This window comes from Salvelinus alpinus, chromosome 7, assembly GCF_045679555.1.
Source record: "Salvelinus alpinus chromosome 7, SLU_Salpinus.1, whole genome shotgun sequence".
In the NCBI taxonomy this organism is placed as follows: domain Eukaryota; kingdom Metazoa; phylum Chordata; class Actinopteri; order Salmoniformes; family Salmonidae; genus Salvelinus; species Salvelinus alpinus.
In genome coordinates, this window is record NC_092092.1 from 26,693,685 (window position 1) to 26,721,244 (window position 27,560).

At 46.1% G+C, this 27,560-nt stretch overlaps 2 protein-coding genes across 5 annotated transcripts; both read right to left on the minus strand.

Annotated features, from left to right (window-relative positions):
• Positions 1–6,557: 6,557 nt before the first annotated feature.
• Positions 6,558–12,580, minus strand: LOC139580695 (AP-4 complex accessory subunit Tepsin-like). Of its 4 annotated transcripts, XM_071409614.1 has the most exons (14): positions 12,320–12,580; positions 11,860–11,986; positions 11,397–11,469; positions 11,160–11,251; positions 10,863–10,956; positions 10,662–10,729; positions 10,497–10,566; positions 9,012–9,083; positions 8,739–8,927; positions 8,458–8,647; positions 8,233–8,346; positions 8,051–8,129; positions 7,798–7,932; positions 6,558–7,637 (listed from the first exon to the last, which is right to left on the minus strand). In XM_071409614.1, the coding sequence occupies exons 2-14, from the start codon at positions 11,896–11,898 to the stop codon at positions 6,924–6,926; spliced, it is 1,929 nt and encodes a 642-aa protein (XP_071265715.1). In that variant the 5' UTR covers positions 11,899–11,986; positions 12,320–12,580; the 3' UTR covers positions 6,558–6,923. The 4 variants fall into 4 exon arrangements, with proteins under 4 accessions (XP_071265715.1, XP_071265714.1, XP_071265713.1 ...); XM_071409613.1 differs by having other exon boundaries at positions 8,739–9,083; positions 12,407–12,580; XM_071409612.1 differs by having other exon boundaries at positions 8,739–9,083.
• A 6,406-nt stretch (positions 12,581–18,986) lies between these two features.
• On the minus strand, positions 18,987–26,151 carry LOC139581853 (AP-4 complex accessory subunit tepsin-like). The gene is made up of 7 exons (XM_071412079.1): positions 26,035–26,151; positions 23,705–23,812; positions 23,522–23,594; positions 23,285–23,376; positions 22,988–23,081; positions 22,787–22,854; positions 18,987–22,689 (listed from the first exon to the last, which is right to left on the minus strand). Exons 1-7 carry the CDS (start codon positions 26,149–26,151, stop codon positions 22,558–22,560), a joined length of 684 nt encoding a protein of 227 aa, XP_071268180.1. The 3' UTR covers positions 18,987–22,557.
• Between the last annotated feature and the right edge of the window lie 1,409 nt (positions 26,152–27,560).

Genomic DNA, 27,560 nt, shown 5'->3' on the forward strand with positions numbered 1-27,560 from the left:
ACCTGAGTGGATCACTCCCTGTATTTTGGTTAGCGCACCAGGTGGTGCTAAGTTAGGTAAGTAGTGGGTAGGCAGGTTAGATAGGAGAGGGGGCTTTGACATTTACTTTCTTTGCTTTGGTTCCGTTCAGCCCCTTTTCCTCAAAATTACCGTGTGACGGAATAAATTCCCAATAAACGGTAAATAATCTGCCTTTGTCATCCTTACTCGCACCTACAATCCCATACCTCTTTCACTCCACTGGAAGTTGAGTTGTAGCAGGGTGTTGTGTTCCCTCTTCCTAGAGGCATACGTAACATTTGTACATAGAAAAATGGCGCCGGAGGAGATGGCCGCCGTTTTACGGTCTCCTAACCAATTGTGCTATTATGTGCTTTTTTTTGCGATATTTGTAAAATTATTTTGTACATAATGTTTCTGCAACCGTATCTTACGGCATAAAAGAGCTTCTGGATATCAGGACAGCGATCACTCACCTCAGATTAGACAAAGATTTTTTCAACAACAAGCAGGACTCACACGATATTCTCCAAACACCCCGCAGGGCAGACATCCCAATTATTTGCATAAGGAAGCGAAGCAGAGGAAGTAGAGCCGGATGCCTCGTCCCGGATCCGCTGAAGGCAAGTAGGAAAGCTGCAGTTACCGTCAATATTCTCGCCAACGTGCAATCGTTGGACAATAAACTAGAAGAGGTACGATCACGAATATCCTACCAACGGGACATCAAAAACGAATATCATATGTTTCACGGAATCGTGGCTGAATGACGACATGGATATTTAGCTAGCGGGATACACGCTGCACCGGCAAGATAGAACAGCACACTCCGGTAAGACGAGGGGGGGGCGGTCTGTGCACATTTGTCAACGACAGCTGGTGCACGAAATCTAAGGACCTCTCTAGATTTTGCTCGCCTGAAGTAGAGTATATTGTGATAAATTGCAGGCCACACTACTTGCCTAGAGAGTTCTCAGCTATACTTTTGTGGCTGTTTTTATCACCACAATCAGATGCGGGCACTAAGACCGCACTCAGTCAGCTGTATAAGGAAATAAGCAAATAGGAAACCACTCACCCAGAGGCGGCGCTCCTTGTGGCCGGAGACTTTAATGCAGGGAAACTTAAATCAGTTCTACCAAATCTCTATCAACATGTTAAATGTGCAACCAGAGGGAAAACAATTCTAGATCACCTGTACTCCACACACAGAGACGCGTACAAAGCTCGCCCTCCATTTGGTAAATCCGACCACAACTCTATCCTCCTGATTCCTGCCTACAAGCAAAAATTTAAGCAGGAAGCACCAGTGACTCGGTCTATAAAAAAATGGTCAGATGAAGCAGATGCTAAACTACAGGACTGTTTTGCTATCACAGACTGGAACATGTTCCGGGATTCTTCTGATGACATTGTGGAATACACCACATCAGTCACTGGCTTTATCAATAAGTGCATTGCTCACACTGAGGGAGAGGTTGTTGTTCTGGCACCACACTGCCAGTTCTCATACGACCTCCCTATAGGCTGTCTCATCGTTGTCGGTGATCAGGCCTACCGCTGTTGTGTCATCGGCAAACTTAATGATGGTGTTGGAGTCATGTTAGGCCACACAGTCATGGGTGAACAGGGAGTAAAGAAGGGGACTAAGTACACACCCCTGAGGGGCCCCAGTGTTGAGGATCATGTGTTGTCTACCCTTACTACCTGGGGGCGGCCCGTCAGGAAGTCCAGGATCCAGTTGCAGAGGGAGGTGTTTAGTCCCAGGGTCCTTAGCTTAGTGATGAGCTTCGTTGGCACTATGGTGTTGAACGCTGAGCAGTAGTCAATGAACAGCATTCTCACACAGGTGTTCCTTTTGTCCAGGTGGGAAAAGGCAGTGTGGAGTGCGATTGAGATTGCGTCATCTGTGGATCTGTTGGGGCGGAATGCGAATTGGAGTGGGTCTAGGGTATCCGGGAGGATACTGTTGATGTGAGCCATGACCAGCCTTTCAAAGCACTTCATGGCTTTGGTTGAAAATGTCATTGAAGACACTTGCCAGTTGGTCCGCGCATGCTTTGAGTACACATTCTGGTAATCCATCTGGCCCCCGCGGCTTTGTGAATGTTGGCCTGTTTAAAGGTCTTGCTCACATCGGCTACCGAGAGCGTTATCACACAGTCATCCAGAATAGCTGGTGCTCTCGTGCATGCTTCAGTGTTGCTTGCTTCGAAGTGAGCATAAAAGGCATTTAGCTTGTCTGGTAGGCTTGCGTCACTGGGCAGCTCACGTCTGGGTTTCCCTTTGTAGTCCGTAATAGTTTTTTAAACCCTGCCGCATCCGACGAGCATCAGAGCCGGTGTAGTAGGATTCAATCTTAATCCTGTATTGCCTCTTTGCTTGTTTGACGGTTCGTCTGAGGGCATAGCGAGATTTCTTATAAGCGTCCGGATTAGTGTCCTGCTCCTTGGAAGCGGCAGCTCTAGCCTTTAGCTCGATGTGTATGTTGCCTGTAATCCATGGCTTCTGTTTGGGATAGGTACGGTCACTGTGGGGACGACGTCGTTGATGCACTTATTGATGAAGGTATACTCCTCAATGCCATTGGATGAATCCCGGAACATATTCCAGTCTGGGCTAGCAAAACCGTCATGTAGCGTAGCATCCGCGTCATCTGACCACTTCTGTACTGAGCGAGTCACTGATACTTCCTGATTTCATTTTGCTTGTAAGCAGGAATCAGGAGGATATAATTATTGTCAGATTTGCCAAATGGAGGGCGGGGGAGAGATTTGTATGCATCTCTGTTTGTGGAGTAGAGGTGGTCTCGAGTTTTTCCTCTGGTTGCACATGTGACCTGCTGGTAAAACTGATTTAAGTTTGCCTGCATTAAAGTCCCCAGCCACTAGGAGTGCCGTTTCTGGGTGAGCATTTTCTTGTTCGCTTATGGCTTTATAGAGTTGGTTGAGTTACTCAGTACTTTGTTGAAGCACCTTTGGCAGTGATTATAGCCTTGAGTCTTCTTGGGTATGATGCTACAAGCTTGGCACACCTGTATTTGGGGAGTTTCTCCCATTCTTGTCTGCAGATCCTCTCAAGCTTCATCAGGTTGGATGGGGAGCGTCGAAGCACAGCTATTTTCAGGTCTCTCCAGAGATGTTCGATCAGGTTCAAGTCCAGGCTCTGGGGCCACTCAAGGACATTCAGATACTTTTCCAAAGGCCACTCCTGTGTTGTCTTGGCTGTGTGCTTAGGGTCATTGTCCTATTGGAAGGTGAACCTTCACCCCAGTCTGAGGTCCTGAATGCTCTGGAGCAGGTTTTCGTCAAGGATCTCTGTTCTTTTTTCCGTTCATCTTTCCCTTAATCCTGACTAGTCTCCTAGTCCCTGCAGCTGAAAAACATCCCCACAGCATGATACTGCCACCACCATGCTTCACCGTAGGGATGGTGCCAGGTTTCCTCCAGACTTGACGCTTTGCTCTCATGTTCTGAGTCCTTTAGGTGCCTTTTACTGAGGAGTGGCTTCTGAGTGCTGCAGAGATGGTTGGGTTTCTGGAAGGTTCTCCCATCTCCACAGAGGAACTCCGGAGCTCTGTCAGAGTTACCATCGGGTTCTTGGTCACCTCCCTGACAAAGGCCCTTCTCCCCCGATTGCACAGTTTGGCCGGGCGGCCAGCTCTAGGAAGAGTCTTGGTGGTTCCAAACTTCTTCCATTTAAGAATGGAGGCCACTGTGTTCTTGGGGACCTTCAATGCTGCAGCCATTTTTGGTACCCTTCTCCAGATCTGTGCGTCGACACTATCTTGTCTCGGACTTCTACGGACAATTCCTTCGACCTCATGGCTTGGTTTTTGCTCTGACATGCACTGTCAACTGTGGGACCTTTTATAGAAAGGTGTGTGCCTTTCCAAATCATGTCCAATCAATTTAATTTACCATAGGTGGACTCCAATCAATTTGTAGAAACAGCTCAGGGATGATCAATGGAAACAGGATGCACCTGAGCTCAATTTCGAGTCTTATAGCAAAGGGTCTGAAAACTTGTGTAAAATAAGGTATTTTTTTAATATGCATTTGCAAAAATGTCTTAACCTGTTTTCACTTTGTCATTAATGGGGTGTAGATTGCTGAGAAATTATTTAATTTCTTTAATGTAACCTTTATTTAACTAGGCAAGTTAGTTAAGAACAAATTCTTATTTACAATGACGGCCTACCGGGGAACAGTGGGTTAACTGCCTTGTTAAGAACGAGAATTTTTTTTTTTGTCAGCTCGGGGATTTGATCTAGCAACCTTTTGGTTACTGGCCCAACACTCTAACCACTACGCTACCTGCAGCCCCGGAATAAGGCTGTAAGTCACAAAATGTGGAATAAATCAAGGTGTCTGAATACTTTCCAAACGCACTATATATGTATGTGTGATCTCTGTGGTATCCTGTATATCTGTACAGGGTGAACTCTAAATTACTCTATGCTAAGGGTTTTTATGGTCCTCTCAGGAATTCTGTTATTTACATTGATCTCATCCCCCACACAAGCTTTTAGATGCTGTGACGCTATGTGGAGATTGGGCCTTGGTCAGGTTATTGTAAACTTGGTATCGTTTGATTAGTCAATGGTGGTTGGTTATGGGTTGAAAGAGTTACACCTTCAATGTTATAAATGTAATTAAATGCCTCTGTTCCCTCTTATCCTGTATCCAATCCATGGAAGACGGTTGTATGATCAATTCTCATTACCTAGGCCTCTTTTTGTTCATGCTTTGTCTTGTAAGTTAACCTTGGACTCTATATGGTTGGAATAATGCCTTGTAATGCTTTCAACTTAAGCTTTATGCCTTGTATGTGAATTCATTCATTGTACAATGTTAATTAATTATCTGCCTTTGATATAGACAATACTCAAACCAAATCCTGCAAGTCAACTTATTGCCTACTGCTAGCTTGTATATTTTCATTATCTTTATGGAGTTAGTAATTAGCCTATTAAAATGTTTCTGAGTCAGATGATGAGTCACATGTGAGGTGTGTATATATATATACACTGCTCAAAAAAATAAAGGGAACACTAAAATAACACATCCTAGATCTGAATGAATGAAATATTCTTATTAAATACTTTTTTCTTTACATAGTTGAATGTGCTGACAACAAAATCACACAGAAATTATCAATGGATATCAAATTTATCAACCCATGGAGGTCTGGATTTGGAGTCACACTCAAAATTAAAGTGGAAAACCACCCTATAGGCTGATCCAACTTTGATGTAATGTCCTTAAAACAAGTCAAAATGAGGCTCAGTAGTGTGTGTGGCCTCCACGTGCCTGTATGACCTCCCTACAACGCCTGGGCATGCTCCTGATGAGGTGGCGAATGGTCTCCTGAGGGATCTCCTCCCAGACCTGGACTAAAGCATCCGCCAACTCCTGGACAGTCTGTGGTGTAACGTGGCGTTGGTGGATGGAGCGAGACATGATGTCCCAGATGTGCTCAATTGGATTCAGGTCTGGGGAACGGGCGGGCCAGTCCATAGCATCAATGCCTTCCTCTTGCAGGAACTGCTGACACACTCCAGCCACATGAGGTCTAGCATTGTCTTGCATTAGGAGGAACCCAGGGCCAACCGCACCAGCATATGGTCTCACAAGGGGTCTGAGGATCTCATCTCGGTACCTAATGGCAGTCAGGCTACCTCTGGCGAGCACATGGAGGGCTGTGCGGCCCCCCAAACCATGACTGACCCACCGCCAAACCGGTCATGCTGGAGGATGTTGCAGGCAGCAGAACGTTCTCCACGGCGTCTCCAGACTCTGTCACGTCTGTCACATGTGCTCAGTGTGAACCTGCTTTCATCTGTGAAGAGCACAGGGCGCCAGTGGCGAATTTGCCAATCTTGGTGTTCTCTGGCAAATGCCAAACGTCCTGCACGGTGTTGGGCTATAAGCACAACCCCCACCTGTGGACGTCGGGCCCTCATACCACCCTCATGGAGTCTGTTTCTGACCGTTTGAGCAGACACATGCACATTTGTGGCCTGCTGGAGGTCATTTTGCAGGGCTCTGGCAGTGCTCCTCCTGCTCCTCCTTGCACAAAGGCGGAGGTAGCGGTCCTGCTGCTGGGTTATTGCCCTCCTACGGCCTCCTCCACGTCTCCTGATGTACTGGCCTGTCTCCTGGTAGCGCCTCCATGCTCTGGACACTACGCTGACAGACACAGCAAACCTTCTTGCCACAGCTCGCATTGATGTGCCATCCTGGATGAGCTGCACTACCTGAGCCACTTGTGTGGGTTGTAGACTCCGTCTCATGCTACCACTAGAGTGAAAGCACCGCCAGCATTCAAAAGTGACCAAAACATCAGCCAGGAAGCATAGGAACTGAGAAGTGGTCTGTGGTCACCACCTGCAGAACCACTCCTTTATTGGGGGTGTCTTGCTAATTGCCTATAATTTCCACCTGTTGTCTATTCCATTTGCACAACAGCATGTGAAATTTATTGTCAATCAGTGTTGCTTCCTAAGTGGACAGTTTGATTTCACAGAAGTGTGATTGACTTGGAGTTACATTGTGTTGTTTAAGTGTTCCCTTTATTTTTTTGAGCAGTGTATATAATATGCATATCAAATATTACTTCACTCTACAACCAGTCCCATTCCTATTGAATGTGAGTCAACAGGAGAAATAAAACACACTTGTGAAATAACACTCATACAATGTTTATATTTACAGTAGTAAGAAGTGCACCAAGTACCAGCAAAGAACAGAAGACATATTACTCTAACAACTGTTCTTAATAACCTGAACTAGCTCATGAAAATTACCTCCACTTTTGCAAAACATAATTATACATACTGTGGACTTGGCTCCCGTGACAAACCGTATAATCGTTGTTTTAGAGCAGACATACTTATGGTGACATTATCCTAAGCATTACCGTCAGAGGTTAAGGAAAGAAAAGGCTGAGGTTGATTGGCTGCTGGTGGGCGTGAGGTTGCACGTGGGCGTTGTATCACTGTTGTCATCGAGGCAGAGTAGCGGTGTGTTTGTAGGGCTAATGCTCTCCATTTCAACTCTCAGACGTTCCGTCCCGTCTCTCTTTTCCGCCTCAGGCTGCATGTCTCCATTCCTCTCTGTAAGGGCTGATGGGCACACAGACTTCCCTCTGGTCACCAGCTCCATGCCACTGAACAAAGTGAGTCTGCCCCCACAGGGCTGCTCAATCTTGGGGTCCTTGAGTCGGATGGGGTACCTCTCTGTATGGAGCTCTGGATCTTTAACTTTAAGATCTGAGGTGAGCTGGGTCTCACCAGTCCTGAACCCAGTCTGACTTTCCACAAACTCTTCATCCTGAGTAGCAGACCTATCCTCATCATCATGGTTGTAATTTAGTAACCTCTCAGATGTACCCCTTTGGGGCCAGCCCAGGTCAGGTACGGGAGGGGGGTGAGTTCGCCCCCCAGGTAAGAGCTCAGGTTCTCTCCTTCTATGATGGTTAAGGACCATGGTGTCACCTGGGTGTGTTTGCAATAGAAGTGCGGGACATGTGAGAGTAGGGGGCTGGTCCGAGGAGGATGAAAGAACAATACTGGCTGCATCACGTCTGGCACCACTGATTGGCACACCCATCAGAGCCTCAAATTGACGAAGGATCTGGAAGGCAAAACCATTCTTTTTTTGTTTTTACAATACAAAACGAAATATGTGCCCATCATCGTAGATCATCATCTTAGATTTTAACTCCCATGCTACCTCTGGTTTTACATGATTTATTGTTATAAAAGTTAATAACTAGATTGTTATTATGTGTTACCTTGGTGGCCTTGTTGGCTACAGCCCCTGGGGATTCCTCACTCAGATGGGCCAGCCTCCTCTGGGTCGCCCCGAAGATTTGCTCCAGAGACAGCAGATCAGAGATCATGAGACAGGCCACGGCACACAGAGCCCTCTGGGGGGTACGAGGGAAACGGCACATTCTCACATATTTGATATTTGAAATCGTGTTTCTTTTTCAAGAAAAATCTGGTCAAAAATATCAGCACATTCCGACAGTCAATTGACTGTACCATCTGGACAGTCTGTGATGGGTCCTGCAGTCTGCGAGAGAGCAGCTCCACCACCACCTCACAGTTTAGAGTGGAACACCTGCAGACAAAGGGGAGGGAATTAAACCATATCCAAAAGACACTGGACAAAAATCAAGGTGAAGGTAGAGAGGAATAAGGGTTGAATGTTGGTCAGTACTAACTCCTTGATGAAGTGCTGGCTCTCCTTTCTGGACAGGAAGACCTTGGAGCCCTCAGTTATTCTGCTGATTAGCGCCATCTCCTGGCCACAGTCCCCTAACTGCATGGCCTCCACCCTGACAGAGAAAGATGGATGAGGGAGAAAAAGGGAGACTCAGAATGGTTGACTCATTTAGTATTTTGACGGTGAAGACATATTATATCATTTAATATTCTTTTTGACTCACCGTTCTGATTGGTCCCCGAAGCTGTCCCTACTGGCTTCCGATTGGCTCCCGGTGCCATACGACTTGCTGCTCCCACCCCCTGAGGCCTGGCTGTGGTCTGCGTTCCCCTGAGATGAGTTGTGGGAGGAGCTATGGCCACTGTTAATCTCCTCCCAGCCCCCTCCCACCTGCTCTGGACACCCCTGGGAAACTGAGGTGGATGAGAGAGAAGGAACTGGCCATATGTAACAGCCTAATGATCTATCCGCAATATAACAGTCGATTTAAAAAACCCAACAAACCTCTGGGTCTGTGAGGAGGCACAGTGTAGGCATATGCTGGCACTGCCACCTCTACAGGGCCTGAGGGTACCACCACCGCCTGGTAGTGGTTGTCATGGAGACGGATACCCTGTAGTTCTGTTGGGGGCAGGACCGCACTGGCCACAAACTCAGTAGCCTTATGGATCTTGTCCATCAGGGTCTCGCCACCTGCCGGAAATAGAAAGCAATATAAGAGACAGACAGCACATGGATTTGACTGGATGCATTTGAAATGTATTCCAAAAGGGCTACTTGTTATCTTCTTCCCTGGGCTGTATCCAAACCCCTGCATTCTGGATCCATGGGCAGACTCCGACCCGATGCCTGGCAGGAAAGAGAGAGAACCCAGACCTCAGCAATCAAAGACAACCATTGTCTCTCTACCTTTCTCCACTCTCTCTTCCGATCCACTCCCTCTTTCCCCCGTCTCTTCCTCTCCCTCCATCTCTTCTCTTCCACCCTCCCTTTTTCTTCATCAAACTCTCTGTCAGGGGGATTGGGTTAACTTGATTGGAATCAATTCAGTAGCCAGAGGTCTGTCATTAGTAGCAGTATTAGGGCAGAGATAGTGTCCCCCAGGGCTCGGTTCTAGGTCGTCTCTTCTCTCTATATACCAAGTCACTCGGCTCTGTCATATCCTCACATGGTCTCTCCTATCATTGCTACGCAACTACTTTTCTCCTTCCCCTCTTATGACAACAGGTGGCAGCACGATTCTCTGCGTGCCTGGCAGATATCTCAGCTTGGATGTTGGCCCACCACCTCAAGCTCAACAAGAAGGAGCTGCTCTTCCTCCCAGGGAAGGCCTGCCCTTTCAAAGACCTCTCCATAACAGTTGACAACTCCACGTGTCCCCCTCCCAGAGTGCAAAGAACCTGGGCATGACCCTGGACACCATGTAATTCTCTGCAAACATCAAAGCAGTGACTCACTCCTGCAGGTTCATGCTCTACATCCGTAGAGTACGACCCTACCTCACACAGGAAGCAACGCAGGTCCTTATCCAGGCACTTGTCCTCTCCTGTCTGGACCACTGCAACTCGCTGTTGGCTGGGTTCTCCGCTTATGCCATCAAACCCCTGCAACTTATCCTTAACACTGCAACCCACCTTGTGTTGAACCTTCCCAAGGTCTCCCATGTCACCCCGCTCCTCAGCACACTCCACTGGCTTCCAGTCAAAGCTCGCATCCACTACAAGACCATCGTGCTTACCTACGGAACAGCAAGAGGAACTGCCCCTCCCTACCTTCAGGCTCAAACCCTACACCCCATCCCAAGCACTCTGTTCTGCCACCTTTAGTCTTTTGGCCCTCCCACCCCTACAGGAGGGCAGCTCCCGGTCAGCCCAGTCCAAGCTCTTCTCTGTCCTGGTACCCCAATGTTGGAACCAGCTTCCCTCTAAAGCTAGGACAGCAGAGTCCCTGCCCATCTTCCAAAACAATCTGAAACCCTACCTCTTCAAAGAGTATCTTAAATAATCCCACAGCACCCTGCCTCGCACCACCTCCTCACCACTTAACTTTTTTTCTCCCCTTTACTAGTTCTGACCTCACTGATAGCTACTTTATTGAGGAAAATCTTACTATGACTGAGACATGTGGTTGTCCCACCTAGCGATCTCAAGATGAATGCACTAATTGTTAGTAGTGCTGGATAAGAGCACCTGCTAAATGACTAACATGTAAATGTAAGGTAGACATGCAGAACATGGAATAACAACAATATAATGTACTCACCCATGTTGGGCATGGCTAGTTTGCTGCTCTGGGGAGAGGCTGTGCCTGTGAAAAGTAACCTGACTATGTCCTGGAGACAGATAATGACAGGATTAGCATTGTGTGTGTGAGATACACAAAGGGATAGTGATTAGCTTAGACATTGTTTCTCATTCTCTTGGCCACCTGTGCTGTGGCCCTCACTTTCTGATACAGAGCAATGCCATGGATGGGATCAGTGGGACCACTGTAAACTGAAGGGAAAAACACAGATTCAGTAGAACACTCATGGCTCTCTGAAATGCTACTGTCGTAAATAGAAAGATGAAATGGAGACAGTGAGGTGTGTTAGTGGTCATATCATCATCGTCATGTTCATCATCTCACCTGAGGCCTGCTGGATGAAGGTGGAGTTCCGTCTAAGTTCTGTCAGAAAGTGAGGCGATCCGTGGCCACAGAGATGGACGAAGATCTTCAGAACCTGGAAGGACAGAAACGATGGAAAGGGAAGAGGGATAAGGCTCAGGAGGAACAGATTAATAGATGATATTATTTATGGTGAAGATTAGCTGCATTCTTCTACATGATTCCTCTTCAGCCTCAGTTAACAAACTATGGTAAAATTCAGTGTTTGGGGTTTCTTAATGCAGGTGAAAGCCTGCTAACCTGGCTAGCTGAGCTCACCTTTATTTTGACATGGCAGGATTCTACCTCCAGCCTCTTCAACAGGTACTCCAACAGGAACTGACCACACCCAGTGGACTCCTGGGAGATTTCTACACGGCCAGGAGGGTAAAGGATGCATACTGTACTGTCTTTGGGTTGACATTGAAAAGAGGTGAATCTTGCTAAATGATCTTTCATATCAGAACACAGTACTGTATCATCATACAGTGGGAGGTGATGGGGTTAAAAGGATACTTCCGATTTCTTCAAATAGGTAGCCAGGACAAGGCGATTCATCATCTACTGTTGCTTTCATCAGAGTGGGAACCTGAGAGGAGAGATCATCAGGCATGGATTGGCCAACAGGTGAACCTCAGAATAACGTTAGACCATTTAGCAAGGATTGCTGCCATGTCATCATTTTTGGCTTCATAGCAAATAGCACAAACAGTGTGATACAGTGTGGGAAGAAAAATATCAACGGACTGTAGAGCTCAAGTCTGGTAGAAGTCTCGTCTGATGATGACATACGAACTGTTCAGAGTGTGATGTCATATAATGTGCTATCATGCTAACGTTCGCTAGGCTGCTGTGGTGGTACAGTAAACAGAGGGCGTAATGGGATATACAAAACGATTTACTGTTTCCCTAAAACGTGACATATACACACACATCAAAATATTATTTCCAAGTGTTTATATTTGTAAATAGCACCTACTTTTTGAAGGAAAGACAGTCGTTCCATGAATGTTGCCATGGTTTTGCAATCTTGACTAGACGCGGCACGTCTCTTCTTCTTTGAGGTTTATTGGCAGACTACACTCAAAGTGTATTGCCGCCACCTGCTGTAAAGGGTAGTAAAAAATCCCCCAAAACAAAATATGTTTTGAATGAACAAATTCACACTAACTACCAAAAACAGTAACCAAATTCACGCTACTACCCTGAATTTCAAAAAAAAAAAAAATGTACTCCAGTCGGATTTAAATGTCTATTCATATTCTGGAACCTGGGAGGGGAAACCTCTTCATTCAGGACTCCCTGTAACATTTCGGCTGTAAAGCCCTGGAGATCCAGAAATATATTTGTGACTTCACAATGATGTCTAGCTTCTTAGACTTGATATTAGATAGACTAGTGAAAAGTATCACTTGCGCTATAAACGCAACAAAGTTCACCTTTTTCACTGTTAGTGCGTCGGATCCTTCTCCTGCATGACATTCACTGCAGACTGTGGGACACACTACCATCTCATCTCTACTCACTTCAGTATTTCCACTGCCTCCACATAGGAGACATGCTGAATAGCTCTGATCCTAGCTACCGCGACATCCTTCATTCTTCATCCTTACAGGGAACTCGGGAACGTGATTCCTATCACAATTACACAATTACATGCGTCTGCACATCGCTTCCTTGGCACAGACACGGAAGGCGAGGCCTATAATAACAGGTAGCCAATCAAACAACCATGGATAGGATTTATACGATACCATTGGTCCAATACTTTTGAGTTAGGGTACCTATTGGCGAATAAAAAATATCATATTCCCTTTTCTCCATAGATTAATTTGCAAATTAACAAATCACGTTCGTAGATTACTTGCGTGTCATTTCCTGATTCAGAGTCAACAACAAACATGTCGCTGTCCATGGTTTGGATAATCCAATGGTTTGAGTAAATCTTTTTCTACGACTGCATTTTATTTATATGATACTATGCTAATATTGTACAAGTGCTAATGCTACGGCATTACATTGTTATTCAAATATTTTCCTTGTTTTTCCACCGTCAAAAAGTATTGATCAAGTCTGGAAGAAACGTGTGGACTCCAGTCAGGAGAAGATGAGATGTCCCAGTGTTTCCCCTACCATTGTTTAACCGGGGTGGCCCGCCAAGGAATTTGTCTTGTGGCCCTGGATGATGCTTTGGGGGCCTTTGTTCCTCACCAAGAAAAACAATCAAGGGGAAACACTGCCTTGACCAATAATGTATATAGTCTAACCAGCGCAATCATCCTCCAACAGAAGTTTGATCTAAATACTGACTTTTGAATATCATGTCCTCAGGCTGCAGCTTATGGGAAGTGTGTGACAGCTACTACCACAGGCAGACAGGAGCTGAGAAAGGACCTGTGTGGTAAAGAGTTTGATACTCTAAAGACTTGCTTTGTTACAGCAGTGAGTGGCATATTACAGGTGTTCCATCATTTTGTATTACATTTAGTCTGTATTTGATGTATAAATTCAATTGACTTGATCATCTTATTGTCTTGCAGGCCAAGAAGGGAGTGAAGTAGACCATTCCGCCCAACACATCTCTGCTGGACATATAGTGCATTCTGCTGGACATATAGTGCATTCGCAAAGTATTCAGGCCCCTCCCATTTTCCACATTTTGTTACGTTACAGGCTTGTTCTAAAATGGATTAAATATTTATTTCCCCTCATCAATCTACACAAAATACCCCATAATGTATTTTACCCCCTTTTTCTCTCCAATTTTGATCTTGTCTCATCGCTGCAACTCCCCAACAGGCTCGGGATGCGAAGGTCGAGTCACGCGTCCGCCGAAACATGACCCGCCAAACAGGGCATTTCTTAACACTCGCCCGGGCATTTCTTAACACTCGCCCGCTTAAACCGGAAGCCAGCCACACCAATGTCCCGGAGGAAACACCATTCAACTGACTACCGTGGTCAGCCTGCAGGCGCCCGGTCTGCCACAAGGAGTCGCTAGAGTGCGATGAGCCAAGTAAAGCCTCCCCGGCCAAACCCTCCGCTGACACGGATGACGCTGGACCAATTGTGCGCCGCTCTATGGGACTCCTGATCACGGCCGATTATGACACAGCCTGGGATCTATCCCGGGTCTGTAGTGACACCTCTAGCACTGCGATGCAGTGCTTTAGACCACTGCGCCACTTGGGAGGCCCAAATGTTTGCAAATGTATACAAAAAAAAATTATGTAATACCTTAATTACATAAGTATTCAAACCATTTTCTATGAGACTCGAAAATGAGCTCAGGTGCATCCTGTTTCCATTGATCATCCTTGAAATGTTTCTACAACTTGATTGAGTCCACCTGTGGTAAATTCAATTGATTGGACATGATTTGGAAAGGCCTACACCTGTCGATACAGTGCATTCGCAAAGTATTCAGACCCCTTGACTTTTTCCACATTTTGTTACGTTACAGCCTTATTCTAAAATGTATTAACCATTTTTTCCCTCTCATCAATCTATACACAATACCCCATAATGACAGCAAAAACTTCCCACAGTTCCGACCAGTGCAGTTGGTCTCACAGTTGACAGTGCATGTCAGGACAAAAACCAAGCCATGAGGTTGGAGGAATTGTCCGTAGAGCTCCGAGACATGATTGTGTCAAGGCACAGATCTGGGGAAGGGTACCAAAAAATTCCAGCAGCATCGAAGGTCCCCAAGAACAAACTGGCCTCCCATCATTCTTAAAAGGAAGAAGTTTGGAACCACCAAGACTCTTCCTAAAGCTGACCGCCCGGCCAAACTGAGCAATCGGGGGAGAAGGGCTTTGGTCAGGGAGGTGACCAAGAACCCGATGGTAACTCTGACAGAGCTCCAGAGTTCCTCTGTGGAGATGGGAGAACCTTCCAGAAACCCAACCATCTCTGCAGCACTCCACCAATCAGGCCTTTATGGTAGAGTGGCCAGACGGAAGCCACTCCTCAGTAAAAGGCACATGACAGCTCGCTTGGAGTTAGCCAAAGGGCACCTAAAGGACTCTCAGACCATGAGAAACAAGATTCTCTGGTCTTATGAAACCAAGATTGATCTCTTTGGCCTGAATGCCAAGCGTCACGTCTGGAGGAAACCTGGCACTATCCCTACGGTGAAGCATGGTTGTGGCAGCATCATGCTTTTGGGATGTTTTTCAGCGGCAGGGACTGGGAGGCTAGTCAGGATCGAGGGAAAGATTAACAGAGCGAAGTACAGAGAGATCCTTGATGAAAACCTGCTCCAGAGCGCTCAGGACCTCAGACTGGCGAAGGTTCACATTCCAACAAGACAACGACCCTGAGCACACAGCCAAGACGATGTAGAAGTGGCTTCAGGAAAAGTCTGAATGTCCTTGAGTGACCCAGCCAGAGCCCAGACTTGAACCCAATCGAAAATCTCTGGAGAGACCTGAAAATAGCTGTGCAGCGTCCTCCTGCTATCTGGACCTCGTCGTGGTGGATGGGCGGCTCGTGCTGATGAGCCTCCACCTCAGGTACCACCACACCTTAAGGGAGGAGGGGGAATTCACACATAGGTATAACACATGGCTTCAGGTATTGATGTAAATAGTATTCCGGTCTTCCAGAAAAAAACGGAAAAAACCTATCACTTATAGATTACTGGTTTTCTTGTATGTTCTAGTCTAGTGGATTCTGCCTGGTTCTATAGGGTTCTAAAATATTCTCCATGGTTCCAACGGGTTCTCCCTGGTTCCGTATCTGCTTTGGGGCGGTCCAGTTGTACCTCCTCCTCCTTCTTTTTCATGTCTGCTACTGCTTGTTCAGGTCTTTTGATCTGGGGGGGCTCAGCCTGCTCCTGCTGTCTCTCCACTGGACGGTCTGGCTCTACTGCAGCAGGGGCATTAGGCCTCTCCACCAACACAGGTTTCACCTCAGGCGGTTTCACTACCACTGGCTTCTCTACTGCTGGGAAGGAGAGGGGGAGAGAAATGGAGAGATAGAGACAAAAGAGAGAGAGAATGCAGAACATCATTTTTATCTATATACTAATATTTCTGAGTGTGAGATCCACTAGATGGTAGCAGTGATCTAAACTATAAAAGAGATGCAACACTAATGCTGACATCCCTGCTACAGTACAGTCTAAGAGAGAATCAGGAGAGAATGGAGAGAAAATAACGAGAGGGTACAGAGAGTGTGAGAGAGAAACTGTTCCACTGGCCTCACTTATCTGCAACAAACAGTAACCAGGTTTGGAAGGAAGTGTGCGACTATCAGTCAGAGGGAGTGAGAGAGAGATAAAGATAGGAAGAGAGTGATAGAGGTAGAAAGAGGGAAACGGAAGGCAGGATGGGGCTGTGTGAACTGTCTTTGCTCCTATGTGTAGAGCTCTTTCTAATTTTTACGATCCCCCTCTTCTCCTCTTACCCAAACCCCTCAAGCCCTTAACCCCAGCCCTCCTGTCTCACTCATCTCTCCCCTCATTTCCTCTGTCTGTACCTCTCAACCCCTCCCTCCATACCACCTCCATCTGATACCCCTGTTACAGGAAAGAGCTAGCAGGCATTTCAGCTGCCCAGGAAAGAGGAAAGAGAGTAGGTGAGGGGGAAAGAGGGAGAAGGAAAGGGGGAGAGAGTGGGGGGATAAGGGGAAGATGAGAAACCACTGGAGTTTGAAGGGCATCATTCTGGCTCCATCAATGTCAAACGCTGCTTCTCTTCGATATTATCAAGTGGTTATCCTCTACCCCCGTCTGTCAGTCTGTCTAGCTGTCCGTTTAGTAGGGATAGTGTGTGTGTGTGTGTTTTTAATTTATTTATTTCACCTTTATTTAACCAGGTAGGCTAGTTGAGAACTTAAAGTCTATATACATTGTGTGCAAATGAGGTAGGATAAGGGAGGTAAGGCAATAAATAAGCCATGGTGGCGAAGTAATTACAATATAGCGCGTGTGTGTGTGTGTGTGTGTGTGTGTGTGTGTGTGTGTGTGTGTGTGTGTGTGTGTGTGTGTGTGTGTGTGTGTGTGTGTGTGTGTGTGTGTGTGTGTGTGTGTGTGTGTGTGTGTGTGTGTGTGTGTGTGTGTGTGTGTGTGTGTGTGTGTGTGTGTGTGTGTGTGTGTGTGTGTGTGTGAGGAAGGGAGAATAATAGCGCTATCTTCCTGCCTGTTCGTCCAGAGGAGATAAAAGTAGAGGTGTGATTTAAGGAGTGTGTTAGAGTGTGACAGTCACTGAGTCATAAACTCATATTCACACACGTCGTAAAAAGCTTGAGCTACAACAACACATAAAACAACAACACTCTCCTATCATTGTCATGCGGATGACACAACTACTTTTCTCCTTCCCCTCTTCTGACACCAAGTGGCAGCACGATTCTCTGCTTGCCTGGCAGATATCTCAGATTGGATGTTGGCCCACCACCTCAAGCTCAACATTACGGAGCTACTCTTCATTCCGGGTAAGGCCTGCCCACTCCAAGAGCTCTCCATCACGGTTGACAACTCCACGATGTCCCCCTCCCAGAGTGCAAAGCCCAACACCCTGTCGTTCTCTGCAAACATCAACACAGTGGCACCCCAATGGTGGAACCAGCTTCCCCCTGAAGCTAGGACAGCAGAGTCCCTGCCCATCTTCCGAAAACATCTGAAACCCTACCTCTTCAAAGAGCAGAGGGAAAATGGCACCGACAGAGAGGGCTGCCTCACTTCTAGCTCTTAGGAAACTTTGCAGTATTTCGTTTTTTTATGTATTATTTCTTACATTGTTAGCCCAGAAAATGTTTTGTGTTATTACAACCAGCAGGGAAGAACTATTGGATATCAGAGCGACGGTAACTCACCAGCACTACCAGCATTACGACCAGGAATATGACTTTCCCGAAGCGGATCCTTTGTTCGCACCCCCCAGGGCAATTTAACTGATTCCAGAGGCCGACCCAAAACAACGCCGGCGGAGGAGAGGTACTCAGAGTGGTCTTCTAGTCCAAGGTGTACACACCACCCACCGCTTCTGAGTATATTACTCGCTAATGTTCCGTCTCTGGATAATAAAGTTGACAAGCTCAGGGCGAGGGTTTCTTTCCAGAGAGACATCAGGGATTGTAAGATTCTCTGTTTCACGGAAACATGGCTCTCTTGGGATGTACTGTCTGAATTGGTCCAGCCAGCTGGGTTCTCAGTTCATTGCGCAGACAGAAATAAATATCTCCCTGGGAAGAAGAAGGGCAGGGGTGTATGTTTCATGATTAACGACTCATGATACGGTCACAAGACGCAGGCCTCCTTATTGTCCCTACAATTTGTAAGCAAACAGCTGGAGGCAGGGCTTTCTCCTGTTGAGCTCCGTTTTTATGGAATGGTCTGCCTATCCATGTGAGAGACACAGACTCGGTCTCGACCTTTAAGTCTTTATTGAAGGCTCATCTCTTCAGCAGGTCCTATGATTGCGTGTAGTCTGGCCCAGGGGTGTGAAGGTGAACGGAAAGGCACTGGACTACTAAAGGAAAACCAGCCATGTCGTGGACACTGATATCTTTCTTCCGGACAAGCTAAACACCTTCTTCGCCCGCTTTGAGGATAACACGGTGCCACTGACGCGGCTCGCTACCAAGGACTATGGGCTCTACTTCTCCATGGCCGACGTGAGTAAGACATTTAAGCGCGTTAACCCTCACAAGGCTGCCGGGCCCAGACGGCATCCCTAGCCGCATCCTCAGAGCATGCGCAGACCAGCTGGCTAGTGTGTTTATGGACATATTCAATCTCTCCCTATCCCAGTCTGCTGTCCCCACTAGTGATGGGCATTCCGGCTCTTTTCATTGAGCCGGCTTGTTCGGCTCAGCTCACCAAGGAGAGCCGGCTCTTTTGGCTCCCAAACGGCTCTTTAAAAAAAATATGTTTTGTATTTTTTCAAGTCAAACAGTTTGACTATGATTGGTGTTAAAACAATTATAATTAAATTAAATCATACTCTACCTGAACCACAATGTATTTCAAAATGCATTGGTTTGTTATGAAAAATAATGCTATTAAACATTTGCATTTAAAGTATAACTTTTTAATGTATATTAACAAAGTGCATATATATCTAACCATTCAAAACGAATACAATCTGAACAGCATAATAGAATATTGCACCATATTAAAGAAAAATAAATAACAATGTGCAAAACTGCAGCATCCCACTTAAAACATTAAACTGATCCCTCTTTTCTCTCTCTTCTTTATTGCCATGTTATAACCAGCAGCACACGGCAATGCTGACCATATTTTGCTTTTATGAGAGATTTTCATTCAGAAATGCAAGCTGCCTCACTTTCGAGGGGCTGATGCGGTTTCTTCTCTCAGTAATTATTTGTCCCGTTTTCGAGAAGACCCTCTCAGAGGGAACGGATGTGGCCACTATGCAGTCTCCCTGTCATGACTTTAGTAAGCCGTGGGTAGACAGAGACCTTGTTCTTCCACCAGCTCAGAGGATCTGCAGATAGGATCGGACCTCCATTATGGCATCTGCTGAGGGATTCCTTCGTGCTGCATCCCCAGTTGCTCTCTCGTCAAACAGCATCCAAACAGCAGACGTTTGTGGCACTACTGCTGGTGCTTCTGCTCCATCTGATCCCTCTTCTTCCTGTTGCCCTGGTGCCTGAGCCAGCTGACTGCTGGGGCTGTCCCTCCCTGCTGCTGAAGTTATTCTTTGAAGAGCCTTAATCGCTCTGACATCACTGAAGGCTAACTTCTTAAACCTGGGGTCAAGTGTAGTGGTTTCTGATAGCACGTGATTATATTCCATTCTGTGGAACTTTCTGTCCACTGATGAACTTTCTGTCCATTGATGAACATAGGGTGTCCATCAACTTTGTCACATGTCCTGTGGTTACATTTGCTTCTCTCTGGCGGCTGGCTGTGATTCGCTGCACACCCTTACACAGGAGTATCATTTTTGAGGCTGTCACATAGCTGAAAAGAGAGAACAGTAACTTATTAGTTCAGGTTCATGTTTTGTCTACTGATACTACATTCTCATCTACTGCTCATATACATATATAATACTGGATTAAATAATGATGTAGTAATACCTGCTTACTGTACCTCTCTCCACTGATTTCCACAGTGACCTGCTCAAAGGGTTCCAGGACTCTGCACACCTCCTCCACCACTTCCCATTCCTCTTGGGTTAGAGCATCAACAGGTGCATTGACAATGGCCAGGGTAGAGATGATGACATCCTTTTACTCTGGAAACCGCTTCAATATATAAAATGTTGAATTCCACCTTGTAGTGCAGTCTTGTTTAGGCCTCAGCTCAGGCATCCCCATCTGGCGTTGTGTAGACTTTAGTTTTTCAGCACCTACTGTGCTCCCGTGGGCTTCATGGGGCTTCATCACCTTCAGAGCATCTCTTACAATCAGGTTGATTGTGTGGGCAAGACATGGATGATGGGTCCATTTAAAAATGTTCATGGCTTTGGTTATGTTAGCTGCATTGTCGCTAACACAACAGACCACTTTTCCATCTACTTGCCATTCTCTGACCACTCAACAGTTCCTCTGCCACGTTCTCTTAGGTGTGTCTGTCGCTGAACTCAAAGCAGTCCAGAAGGCAGCTAGACATCGATAAATCTTCAATGAAGTGACATGTAACCGACATGTAAGAAGTGGTTACCCTTGATGTCCAGCAGTCAGTGGTAAGGCAAACTGCAGTAGCTTTTGGACTCTTTCCCGCACTGAAGCCTGTGTCCTCTAATACACTTCTGTCATCATGAAGTGCTTTTCAAGAATCCTATCACCTCTACCTTACCTGACACCCTAGACCCACTTAAATTTGCTTACCGCCCCAATAGATCCACAGACGATGCAATCGCCATCACACTGCACAATGCCCTATCCCATCTGGACAAGGGGAAAACCTACGTACGAATGCTGTTCATTGACTATAGCTCAGCATTCAACACCATAGTACCCTCCAAGCTCATCATTAAGTTCGAGGCTCTGGGTCTGAACCCGCCCTGTGCAACTGAGTCCTGGACTTCCTGATGGGCCGCCCCCAGGTGGTGAAGGTAGGAAACAACACCTCCACTCCACTGATCCTCAGCACTGGGGCCCCACAAGGGTGCGTGCTCAGCCCCCTCCTGTACTCCCTGATCACCCATGACTGGGTGGCCAAGCACGCCTCCAACTCAATTATCAAGTTTGCAGATGACACAACAGTAGTAGGCTTGATTACCAACAATGATGAGACAGCCTACAGGGAGTAGGTGAGGGCTCTGGGAGCCAGGAAAATAACCTCGCACTCAACATCAACAAAAGAAAGGAGATGATCGTGGACCTAAGGAAACAGCAGGGGGAGCACCCTTCTATCCACATCGACGGGACCGCAGTGGAGAAGGTGGAACGCATCAAGTTCCTCTGCGTACAGATCACTGACAAACTGAAATGGTCCACCCACACAGACAGTGTAGAGAAGAAGGCGCACCAGAGCCTCTTCAACCTCTGAAGAAATTGGACTTGGCACCTAAAACCCTCACAAACCTTTACAGATGCACAATTGAGAGCATCCTGTCGGGCTGTATCACCACTTGGTACGGCAACTGTAGGGCTCTCCAGAGGGTGGTGCGGTCTGCCCAACGCTTCACCGGGGGCAAACTACCTGCCCTCCAGGACACCTACAGCACCCGATGTCACAGGAAGGCCCAAACAATCATCAAAGACAACAACCACCCGAGCCACTGCCTGTTCACCCCACTATCATCCAGAAAGCAAGGTCAGTACAGGTGCATCAAAGCCGGGACAGAGAGACTGAAAAACAGCTTCTATCTCAAGGCTATTAAATAGCCTGTTAAATAGCCATCACTAGCAGTTAGAGGCTACTGGCTATATACATAGACTATAAGGGCATAGGGTGAGACCCAGATGCAGACACGGGAGGCAGATGGTTCGAGTTCCTGATGTTTATTAGTATCCAAGGGGCAGGCAAGAGAATGGTCGTGGACAGGCAAAGGATCATAACAAGGTCAGTCCAGGAGGTACAGAGTGGCAGGCAGGCTCGAGGTCAGGGCAGGCAGCATGGTCAGGCAGGCGGGTACAGAGTCAAGGCAGGCAAGGGTCAAAACCAGGAGGACTAGCAAAAAACAGAGAAAAGGAAAAGGCAGGCGCATGGAGTAACACACTGGTTGACTTGACAAAACAAGACTAACTGGCACAGACAGACAGAAAACACAGGTATAAATACCCAGGGGATAATGGGGAAGATGGGTGACACCTGGATGGGGTGGAGACAAGCACAAGGACAGGTGAAACAGATCAGGGTGTGACATAGACTTGAAATTACTGGCCACTTTAATAAATGGAACACTAGTCACTTTAATAATGTTTACATATCTTGCATTACTCATCTCATATGTATATACTGTATTCTATACTATTCTACTGTATCTTAGTCTATGCCGCTCTGACATTGCTCATCCATATATTTTTATATTCTTAGATTTGTGTGTATTGGGTATATGTTGGGAATTTGATTTGATTTTATCTTAAATAATCGCACAGCTCCCCCTTACTAACTCTGACCTTGCTGATAGCTACTTTATTGAACAAAATCTTACTTACTATGACTGAGACATGTGGTTGTCCCACCTAGCTATCTTAAGATGAATGCACTAATTGTTAGTAGTGCTGGATAAGAGCACCTGCTAAATGACTAACATGTAAATGTAAGGTAGACATGCAGAACATGGAATAACAACAATATAATGTACTCACCCATGTTGGGCATGGCTAGTTTGCTGCTCTGGGGAGAGGCTGTGCCTGAGAAAAGTAACCTGACTATGTCCTGGAGACAGATAATGACAGGATTAGCATTGTGTGTGTGAGATACATAGAGGGATAGTGATTGGCTTAGACATTGTCTGTCAATTTTGTTGGCTTACCTGTGCTGTGGCCCTCACTTTCTGATACAGAGCAATGCCATGGATGGGATCAGGGGGACCACTGTAAACTGAAGGGAAAAACACAGATTCAGTAGAACACTCATGGCTCTCTGAAATGCTACTGTCGTAAATAGAAAGATGAAATGGAGACAGTGAGGTGTGTTAGTGGTCATATCATCATCGTCATGTTCATCATCTCACCTGAGGCCTGCTGGATGAAGGTGGAGTTCCGTCTAAGTTCTGTCAGAAAGTGAGGCGATCCGTGGCCACAGAGATGGACGAAGATCTTCAGAACCTGGAAGGACAGAAACGATGGAAAGGGAAGAGGGATAAGGCTCAGGAGGAACAGATTAATAGATGATATTATTTATGGTGAAGATTAGCTGCATTCTTCTACATGATTCCTCTTCAGCCTCAGTTAACAAACTATGGTAAAATTCAGTGTTTGGGGTTTCTTAATGCAGGTGAAAGCCTGCTAACCTGGCTAGCTGAGCTCACCTTTATTTTGACATGGCAGGATTCTACCTCCAGCCTCTTCAACAGGTACTCCAACAGGAACTGACCACACCCAGTGGACTCCTGGGAGATTTCTACACGGCCAGGAGGATAAAGGATGCATACTGTACTGTCTTTGGGTTGACATTGAAAAGAGGTGAATCTTGCTAAATGATCTTTCATATCAGAACACAGTACTGTATCATCATACAGTGGGAGGTGATGGGGTTAAAAGGATACTTCCGATTTCTTCAAATAGGTAGCCAGGACAAGGCGATTCATCATCTACTGTTGCTTTCATCAGAGTGGGAACCTGAGAGAGAGATCATCAGGCATGGCCAGGTGAACCCCAGAATAGAACATTTAGCAAGGATTGCTGTCATGTCAAAGCTTCAGTTATTAAAAAAAAAAGTTTTACTTTACCCCTTTTTCTCCCCAATTGGTAGTTACAGTCTTGTCCCATCGCTTCAACTCCCCTACGGACTCGGGAGAGGCGAAGGTCGAGAGCCATGCGTCCTCTGAAACACGACCCTGCCAAGCCACACTGCTTCTTGACACACTGCTCGCTTAACCCGGAAGCGAGCCGCACCAATGGGTCGGAGGAAACACCGTCCAGCTGGCGACGACGTCAGCTTGCAGGCGCCCGGCCCGCCACAAGGAGTAGCTAGAGCGCAATGGGACAAGGAAATCCCGGCCAGCCACACCCTCCCCTAACCCGGACAACACTGGACCGATTGTGCGCCGCCTCATGGGTCTCCTGGTTACGGCTGGCTGTGACACAACCTGGGATCAAACACCAGGTCTGTAGTGACACCTCAAGCACTGCGATGCAGTTCTTTAGACCACTGCGCCACTCGGGAGGCCAAAGCATCAATTTTGTCTTTAGCACAAACAGGACACACAGGGTGGGTACAGTGTGGGAAGAAATCATATCAATAGACTGTAAAACTCAAGTCTAGTCTGACGATGACATACGATTTCTGTTCAGAGAGTGTGATCTCATATGATGTGCTAGCATTCTATCGTTAGTTAGGCTGCTGTAGTGATACAGTAAACAGTGGGCGTAATGGAATATACAAAACTATTTACTGTTCCCGCAAAACGTGACATATACACATTATATCAAAATATTATTTTTCAAAGTGTTTATATTTGTAAATAGCACCAACTTTTTGAAAGAAAGCCAGTCATACCTTGAATATTGCTATGATTTTGCCATCCCGTTCTTCTTCTTCATGAGGTTTAACGGCGGTTGGCATCCAATAAATGTTGCATTACCGCCACCAACTAGACTGGAGTAAAACTCCTTTATACTTTCCTTGGACAAAGGGAAATAAGTCAACCAATACCCTACCATCTAACACTACACTCATTAAAAACCCACCACCTTACTCCACTATTTAAAACTACAGTATCTAGTCCTACCTCAGCCTAAAAGCCTGAAAGGACGGGACACGACCGCTCAACACACCCTGTAACTTGTCTGACATCAAATCTCGTACATTTTGCAATCTTGACTGGAGGCTGCACTTCTCTTCAAATCAAATCAAATTGTATTGGTCACATACACATGGTTTGCAGATGTTATTGCGAGTGTAGCAAAATGCTTGTGAAAAGTTTCCTAAGGACTCGGTTTGAGCCGGCGCCATCTTGAGGGACAGACAAGGGAGGCGGGGCCTGTAATGACAGGTAGCCAATCAAACAACAATGGGTAGTACTCATACAATGGAAAACAGAAAGGAAAACGAGCACACTGCTGCTCATGCTCCCAGATGATATTTATTTACAACAACATTTCGACCCTTAGGCCTTCATCAGGCATCCATATCCCAGGTGTGGGTGGAAGTACTCAGTGACATCACTTCCTGAAACAGGAGGTAAAAAATGTATAACATAGTTTCACAATATTAACATTCAATGTATTAAAATATATGGTCATACACTTGGAATGTGATCAATATTTACAGTAATATACATACACATACAATATTCAGTTAGGAAAAAATGACTCATACAATATCATTGGCCCAATACTTTTGTGTTATGTGAATAACATAATGCATTTTCCCTGTTGATTGACATGCAATGCACTGGTGAACAAGGACACTGTTGTAATTGTCTTTTTTGATGTGGAGAAGGCTTATGGTATGATGTGGAAGGAGGGGTTGCTAATCAAGCTTGATATTATGGGGGTAGGAGGACGAACATACAACTGGATAAAGGACTTCCTGTTCTGAAGGTCTATCAAGGTGAGGGTGGAGAAGTCTCTATCAGGCAGCTTACCTGGTGGATAACGGTACACCGCATGGGAGCCTGATTAGTCCTGTGTTGTTCTCAATCATGATCAATGATGTTCACTCTCAGGTACGGACAGATATTGGGATGTCGTTATTTGTAGATGAAGGGGCCTTACAGAAGAGGGGAAGAAATGTGCCATACATAGTCAGGAAGGTACAGGAAGCAATTGATGAGGTAGAGCGATGGGCATTAATGTCAGGATTCAGGTTCTCTGTAGAGAACTCAGACAGTGTCTACTCACATCTAATCCATCTGTGCTGAATGACTACCGCCCTTTCGCCTTGACATCCTTAGTAATGAAATGCCTTGAGAAAATTGTGAAGCCCAGCAGAGGAGTTGATGATGCCATTCTTACTCTCCTCAACATGGTCTACAGACATCTAAAGGGTGCCAAATCCCATTTCAGGGTTTTGTTTGTTGACTTTTCTTCTGCCTTCAACACAATTCAGCCTTACATTCTGGCACAGATTCATTCGGGACTTCCCCTTAGATGGGGGGCTGGTTTTGTGGCTGTTGGACTTCCTGAGCCAAGGGTCACAGCGGGTCAAAATAGGTCCCCACGTGTCGGACATACGCAACACCAACACAGGCTCTCCTCAGGGATGTGTTTTGTCCCCACTCCTGTACATCTTGTACACTAATAGTTGTACTAGTTCCCATCCTGACAGACACCTCGTTAAGTTCGCTGATGACTGCCTTGATCAGCCTGTTGCATGATAATGAGGAACACCATGGCTCGGTCCTAAATGACTGCAGAGTGGTGTGACCAATCACACTTGGTCCTCAATATTAATAAGACCAAAGAGATGTGCGTAGACTTCAGGAAGCGTACAACACCTACCTCTGCAACATCTATCAGAGGTCAGAACATAGAGATTGTAGAGGAATGCAAATATGTGGGTGTCCTCTTGGACAATAAACTTCAGTGGAGTAAATGTGCAGACCTGATCCACAAAAAGAGTCAACAGAGACTGTACTTTCTCAAAAAGCTGAGAACTTTTAATGTTAATTGTACTATACTGACTCTGTTTTACAAATCTTTCATTGAGAGTATTTTAACTTTTGCATTGTTTATTGGTTTGGCAATTCCACTGTCAGCCAGAGAAATATGCTGAGAAGGATTATCACCACAGCGAGCAAGGTACTTGGAGTCAAACAGACAGGCCTGGATGAGATCTTTAACGTCAGGGCCCTCCGCAAGGCTCACAAAATCCTTTTAGACCCAAGTCACTCCCTGTACCTGGACTTTGAACTACTCCCCTCTGGGCGCAGGTTTAGGGCACCCCTCGGCAGGAAAAACACAACTAGACAATAATTTGTGCCAGGTGTGAAATCCCTCCTAAATAGCTCGGGCTAATGTTCCTATCGACCCAGCAGGCTAGTCTCTTTTTATTGTTATGTAACTGTTATGAAAGTTGTATTGTCAATTTGTTTTGTTATTTAAACGCCACTTTAAACGTGTACATGACACTGCAACAAATCTGTAATAGACTATGGCAGTATAGCGTATGGTTAGGCAGCCAAGGACCAAGGACATCCAATGACATACTGGGTCAGCATTTGTAGTGCAAGAATGTGGGGTGGCAGTCAGGAAACGTATTACAGATCATCTGGCTGTATAGATGGTGGAGCTGATGGCCGTATTGTTGGCCTTGCAGTGGGTGGAGGAAGTCAAGGCAGACAGAGAAGGTATTTGCTCTTATTCATGTGCAGTATTGATGAGTCTGCAGTCCTTTAGCTCATGTAGCAGCCGGCTGAATAAGACTATAAATGTGATAGAAAAGCATCCAGCAGGAAAGTGTGATTATTGCCAGGAAACAGAGACAGTGGAGCATGTACTGCTACAGTGTGGGCAGTATGAGCGGGAAGAGAGACGCTGAGTCCAGTATGAGGGAGAAGGGTATACAGGAAATTCGTTTAAAGAGTATACTGAGTAGAACGTCATTAGATACAGTATCAAATATGTTGTTCTTTTTTTTAA

Excerpts from the sequence above, each read along its gene's own strand:
- LOC139580695 (XM_071409613.1), bottom strand. The coding sequence starts at position 11,898 with ATGGCAACATTCATGGAACGACTGTCTTTCCTTCAAAAA. Across the intron at positions 10,730-10,862 it reads CTTCATCCAGCAGGCCTCAG|TTTACAGTGGTCCCACTGAT; the intron begins GTGAGATGATGA and ends TTTTCCCTTCAG. Across the intron at positions 7,638-7,797 it reads TAGCCAACAAGGCCACCAAG|ATCCTTCGTCAATTTGAGGC; the intron begins GTAACACATAAT and ends TTTGCCTTCCAG.
- LOC139581853 (XM_071412079.1), bottom strand. The coding sequence starts at position 26,151 with ATGTCCGACACGTGGGGACCTATTTTGACCCGCTGTGACCCTTGGCTC. Across the intron at positions 23,813-26,034 it reads GAATGAATCTGTGCCAGAAT|GGTCGTGTTTCAGAGGACGC; the intron begins GTAAGGCTGAAT and ends GTGGCTTGGCAG. Across the intron at positions 23,082-23,284 it reads CCTGCCATGTCAAAATAAAG|GTTCTGAAGATCTTCGTCCA; the intron begins GTGAGCTCAGCT and ends CTGTCCTTCCAG.